General features: G+C 40.3%; 1 protein-coding gene across 1 annotated transcript; it reads right to left on the bottom strand.

Annotated features, from left to right (window-relative positions):
* Positions 1 to 370: 370 nt before the first annotated feature.
* LOC121998394 (thioredoxin-like 1-2, chloroplastic) lies at positions 371 to 1,990 on the bottom strand. Its single transcript, XM_042553321.1, has 4 exons — positions 1,602 to 1,990; positions 1,233 to 1,409; positions 982 to 1,146; positions 371 to 898 (listed from the first exon to the last, which is right to left on the bottom strand). Exons 1-4 carry the CDS (start codon positions 1,839 to 1,841, stop codon positions 644 to 646), a joined length of 837 nt encoding a protein of 278 aa, XP_042409255.1. The 5' UTR covers positions 1,842 to 1,990; the 3' UTR covers positions 371 to 643.
* Positions 1,991 to 6,489: the final 4,499 nt, after the last annotated feature.

The raw sequence follows: 6,489 nt of genomic DNA, 5'->3' as shown, positions 1-6,489 counted from the left end.
TTATTTAGATTTCCAACTGGTGGCTCAACAAATAAGAGGAAATTTTGAGATCAAGAATAAACGACTACAACACTTGTCAATACCTTCAAAAGATTGAGATCCAACTTTCAAGACGTAAGTCTCCAAATGATTCCTCGAGCTGAGAATCTGAAAGTCGATGAGTTAGCCAAGCTAGCAAACACGTTAGATTATCCATGTATGCATGTGCTACACAACCACATCGGACATTACCTAACAGCTTCAATATTATTTGGTGCAAACTAATTATCAAACTAAATATATGTGACCTCTATTTGCCAACTGTCTAAGATTGAAGCAACATTAAAGTGAGCACTATATAATAACTTCATGAACAAACTCCAGCTCTTCATTTATCAGAATCAAACATTATATTTGAATCAATAGTATCAGATGATACAATACCACATAGAAACAGCACTATGCCTTAAAGAACACATAGAACTAGTCTCTCAAGATTATATACATAGATATGTATATGCAAATATGTTAAGTTCCTCTTTTTTTTCTTCCATCTTCCAACAACTATGGTACACACAATGACACAAACAAGTAATGCTTGGACATGAGTGAGATCCTTACAGCTACCATAAACATGGAAATGGCAGTAAGTCGTCTACAGTGTTCATCTCTCTGCCGTGGCAAGTCGGGTCTCCTCTTCAGAGTCTTCCATGCCTCCATTGACCGTGGGCACAATAATATTAGGGTTTGTAGAATTTTCATCAGGATTTGGAACAGGAACTGGATTTTTAGTGAAACTGAAGGAGAGATCCTTGTTTGCAGCCAGAGACAGTAGTTCTGATTCGTCCAAACCCTTTGCTGGCCCAAGACTGCACCTATCCGTACTGTGCATGGCCAATGCATCTTTAAACTTCTTAATCTGGTCCATAAACAACTTGATGAAAAAAAAAAATGATGAACAACAATTGTGAGGAAAGCTGCATTCGGGGTAGTGAATATTACAGTTGCATTGGTGCAGCTAAAGCTGCAGAGTCGACCCTGTGCTCCACGGTAAAACCTAAAGAAGGGGAGGACATGGACATTCAAGGTGTAGCACATGGACTTGTGCTTCTCGTAGTTTATTTGAAGAAATTGGACGTTAGGATTCATCTCTGCAATCTGACAGATCTGCATCGAGAGAGATTGGAACTTTCGAATTACATGAAATTGGTGGTATAGCAATTGATCGAAGAAATTCCGTTGAAAGATCATGCCTTTGGATAAAGGGCCCTGCAGCCTCCGCATCCAGGGGAGAAGAAATCTACGATGACAAGTTTGTCGCCTGCGTTCAATAAGGAGTTGGCAAGATCGTGAGCCGACTCGATCTCCTTCATGTTTGGTTGGAGACCCTTTTCCCACCATTTCTGAGATTTCCCGAAGGAAAGAGTCATCTGGATCCAAACCGCCCAAATTTGCATTATCAATTTTAATCAAGATAAAACACACAAAAAAAACCGCTTTGTTTTTCTTTTCCATGGAACGAACGAGACTATCATGACTTGCAACCAATGCAGATCATAAAAGATCGAGCATTCAAGGATAAATACCAACTTGAACCACGAGATCTCAAAGCTTGTACCCACCTGCACAAAAATCGCCGAGAGGAAACCCCGAGAGGTCTTCCGCCGCGGAGACCCAACATGAAGTCTCCGCACATGGAAACCACCGCTACGAGAAACCAACCTCAAGGTATCGATCCTTAGAGAAGAAACTCGGCGAAGCATCACGAATCCCGGGCTTTTCCTCCTCGCCAAAGAACACGAAAATGGACGGCGGCCGCCGCACGGCGAAAGGAAGCTCCTCTGAGACGACACCTGCGCCATGGACACCGCGGACCGAGGCTTCTCCTTCCTGGCGTTGAGATTCCGAAACGAAATGACCGAAATCGGGATCAACACGCGGCAATCAGAAGAAGGAACGAGAGGCGAGAGAGCCTTCGAGGGGAAGCAAAAGGAGGAAGATGGAGAAAAATAGGATCGGGGCGAACGGAAACCAGTTGGTCCCATTTTGTACTCGCCGTTCCGTTTGACAGTTAATTTGAACCGTCGATTAAGAAAAGTGAACGGCGGATTTGAGTCGAATATGGAATTATTGACCCGTCTTCCAGGAAAGGGACAGGATTTGGATAAGGGAAAACCCAAAAATAAAATAAAATCCCTTTTTAGTGTACTGGAATCTGTCTTCCCCAACTGATACCCAAAATATTATGAGCCACAGAATGGTGAGGGGTCCACGACTTGATTCGATGAAGAGATACTTTCCTGCCATTCGGAGTCGTCGTATAAAACCGTCTACTTCACCGTGTATTAAACAACTTACGCTAATTAACAATTAGGAAGGCATGAACAATTCATAAAACAATAATAACATGACTAGAGTACTCTCCATTTGACTAATCATATTAAAATTCTCACGGTTAAATTCATTTAGGTGATATTTGATTAAATAATAGGAATAACTATGGTATAAATTTGATAGTAAAATAGAATAAAAATAAGAATAAGAATGAAACTCACTTAATTATATAAGTTTGATTAATTTTTATAAATTTAAAAATTATTTTTAAATTATTATTTTCGAATTCATCATTCAAATATTATTTTTTATTATCATTCTATTCACTAGTTCCGAAAGTCATCAGTTAAATACCCCTTTATATAATTGGAGGTGTAAAATGAGTTAGATTGCCCTCTATCTTACCTTGCACAACTTGGATTGAGCCGAGCACGATATAATAATAGTTGTCTCATGTCTACCTGTCTTAACTTGTGTTGTAGCTTGAGTTAGGCGAGGATGACTCAACCTATGGGCTAAACCAATCATCACTTTATCTAGGCTAGCTATGCCAGGTCCCTGATGAATCTGAGCTCGGCATAACCCGTGTATATATTGGGCTTATTCCAATACTTAAAATAAAATGAATAAGAGATTTAATATAAGCAATAGATTTTAAAAAAAAAAAAATCAAAATCTATAATTTGATTTCACGATTGGCCTGTGTTGGCAAGTAACAAAATGGCCTTGTAAAGTAAGATTATATAAAAATACAAATATTTTTTTTCATAAATTAAATAGAAAATTAAGGTCAAGGAAATGGAGGGTCGGTGCGGGTTAATACAGTTAATGGTTAAGCTGATTAGTCTAGGGTTAGGATTCAATTAGGGTAAGAGTTAGATTTTGGTTAGCTTTAGCTAGGGTAGGCCATTGATGACAAACAACACGAGTGGTGCAGGCGACAAAGAGTTGAGGTCTTGAGGAGAGGAGGGAGCGATTGAAGGGGAACAAGCTTTCGTAAAAATAAATAAAATAATAACTATTAGATTTATTATACATTAATTTTTTCTTTAAATTTTTTTACACAACACACTCCTTCCACAATCGAAGCCCGCCCACCTCCTTTTTCTTGGTCCGTTCCTGTGTGACAAAGTTGGGGAAAGGATGTTGGGGGAGCCATTTGGTAGAGATGTCAAATCGATTGGCACCCGGCTAAGGGCAGGCTGTCCGCCATCTTAGCCCAGGAAAATTCTCAATTCAACTCAAGGAAAGTTATAGGTTAGTTAGGTCGATTCACGAGCCTATTAAAATATAAAAATATATAAAAAAAATTAAAAATTTTAAATTTGAATTGTAAATTAGGCGCGCTATTGAGTTTCTATTTTAGTTTTAAGTTTTCAAATTTTCTTTCTTTCTTCTCAACCCGTGGGCCAATCCGAACCCTCCATGAGCTGGCTCGCTTTGACTCGCAACCCATGCGGTTGGCCCGTTTAGACTTAGTTTTTAAATGAATTGATGAAATTTCAACTCAACTCCTTTAAGTTGTTTGGCAGAATTAGGGGTGTAAATTAGCCAAATTGAATCGAATTGAATACTATATGGAAATATTGGTATTCGAATTTGAGTATATAGTGAAGAAAGATCATAAAAACGGATTGAAATCACTTATTAGGTGAAGAAGAAAACTCGTAGATGAGGAGGACGAAGGAGATGAAGAAGTAGCAGTGAAAGAATCAACCAGTATATACAGAAGTATTCTTATTTGACCTAAAATAGTCTGATTCATTCAAGAGTGAACGTTGGATTTCTACTGTCAAAAGGAGGGATGGACCTTCCGTCATAGGATCTAGCAAATGAAAAGACAAAACTCAAGGGTGATCATTACCTATTAAAAAGGCACGCAGTCTTACTAGTGCATTCCAGGCTTAAGAATCAAGATAGATAATGTAGGCAGTGTCTCAAAAGGAATGGCTACATTTATGAACATGATGATCTAGGCATGCCGACATTTAATATATACTCTTCAGAAATATGCAACATATTTGCCACGTGGCTTAGGGAGAAAAGTTAGTAGGAATCATCTTGATTACAAAATTATCTAGTCAGTCAGACTTTCAATTCCTTTGATTAGATTTAAAGAGAAGACTTGTAATTCAAGAAATGATCAGTAGGACACCACGTGGATAGGAGGCTAGTGAATCTGTTGAGATGGTTCAAAGGTTAGATCGGAGCTTGAGTACTCAGATCTCTTGGCTACATGGTTACTCGAACCTCTGGACTCCATAGCCTCCGACTCCATAACTACTCAGGCCTCCTGACTCTATAACCTCTCGAGCCTGTCGACTCTATAATCTCTCGGGCCTCCCGACTCAATAAATTTTACATCATTTAAGGAATTAAATAATAACAACATGAGAATTGGAACAGAAGGAAAAAGTTTGTCAATCTTGGTTATTTTATGAAAAAGATAGTAGTACGAATAAATCTCACATTATTTAAGGAATTAAATAGTGTCCGCATGAAAATCGGAATGGATTGAAAAGGTTTTCCTCTATAAAAGATAGTCCTTTTCAATCTCCAAGGTATGCATACATATATGTATCACTACGTACATTAAAACCCTAAGATTCATCTTCTTCATCCTCTAACTTGAGTGTCGGAGTAACTACGTACACTGGGGAACCCTCTGGCTGTCATTCTAACCATCTTTTTCTTATTTTTCTTCGTCTAAGCACCCAACTACATCATCATTCTCATTGTTATGATGATTTACGATTAAATTGGCAACTAAGCCAATTCACCATATTCATCTGTCTATGCTCATGGGCAGGATCAACCTGTTCCCAATTTATTACAGCATTAATAAAAACTACAACACTTAAAAACTAGACAATATACTAATGATAAATATGTACTTAATTCACATACAAATGCAGAAAAAATATGACAAATAAAATAGAAACATGAGATACAGAGATAGTACACTATGTTAGGACTAAAAGTAGCTAGAGGGGGGGGGGGGGGGGGGAATAGCTCGTCGCGTTCGCTCGGTGCTCGGCGTTGCTTGTTCCTTCAAAGATGTGCAGCGGAAAATACAGAAACAAACACACAACGCTAACACGGTTGGTTTTACTTGGTATCCATCTCACAAGAGGTGACTAATCCAAGGATCCACACCAACACACACACCCTCCACTAAATAAAACTCTCCTTTGTGGTAACTACCAAGGGCGGAGAAGCCCTACAATACTCAATACAAGAAGAGAGGGAAAGGATACAAGAAATACAAGCTTACAAGCTTACAATGAGTACAAAACCCTAACCCTAGCTTCTCTTCTTGGCTTTGATCCGCCTCTTGACTTGGAGAGCTTCCAAGATCCTTCAAGAACTGGCGATCTGAGCTTTGTGAGCGCTGTGGAGGAGTTGGCGAGAGCTCTGGAGTGAATCGGAGAAGAGATTTCCGCAGCCATCGAACGCCTGCAGCTATAAACGACGCCAACGGTCGGATCCCGATCGATTCGAATGTTCCCAATCGATCGGGGAGGCTTTGGATCGATCCACGGATCGATCCAGCTAAGCGCTGGATCGATCCACGGATCGATCCAGCGCTTATCGCGCGAAGCAGCCGCGTCCCAATCGATCCACTGATCGATTGGGACCTCTGGATCGATCCACGGATCGATCCAGAAGCTCTCTGTTCGCTGGGACAGGTCTGGATCGATCCACTGATCGATCCAGCACTTGATTTTTGTCCAAAACCAAGTCCCAAACCTCCCAAACCAACATCCGGTCAACCTTGACCTGTTGGTATGTCATGCCTAGCATTTAGTCACTTCCTTGACCTACTAGGACTCCCTTACCAAGTGTCCGGTCAATCCCTTTGACCCACTTGGACTTTTCTCTGTGCCAAGTATCCGGTCAATCCCTTTGACCTACTTGGACTTTTCTTTCATGCTAAGTATCCAGTCAATCCTTTGACCTACTTGGACTTCCCAGCACCAGATGTCCGATCATCCTTGATCCATCTGGATTTTCCCTTGCCTGGCTTCACTCACCAGGGCTTTCACCTAGCTTCACTCACTAGGGTTTTCCATCTGCCTAGCTTCACTCACCAGGATTTCCATCTGCCTAGCTTCACTCACTAGGACTTTCACCTGGCTTCACTCACCAGGATTTCCATCTGCCTAGCTTCACTCA

This window comes from Zingiber officinale, chromosome 6A (genome assembly GCF_018446385.1).
Source record: "Zingiber officinale cultivar Zhangliang chromosome 6A, Zo_v1.1, whole genome shotgun sequence".
In the NCBI taxonomy this organism is placed as follows: domain Eukaryota; kingdom Viridiplantae; phylum Streptophyta; class Magnoliopsida; order Zingiberales; family Zingiberaceae; genus Zingiber; species Zingiber officinale.
This window is presented reverse-complemented; position numbering and strand designations above follow the sequence as displayed.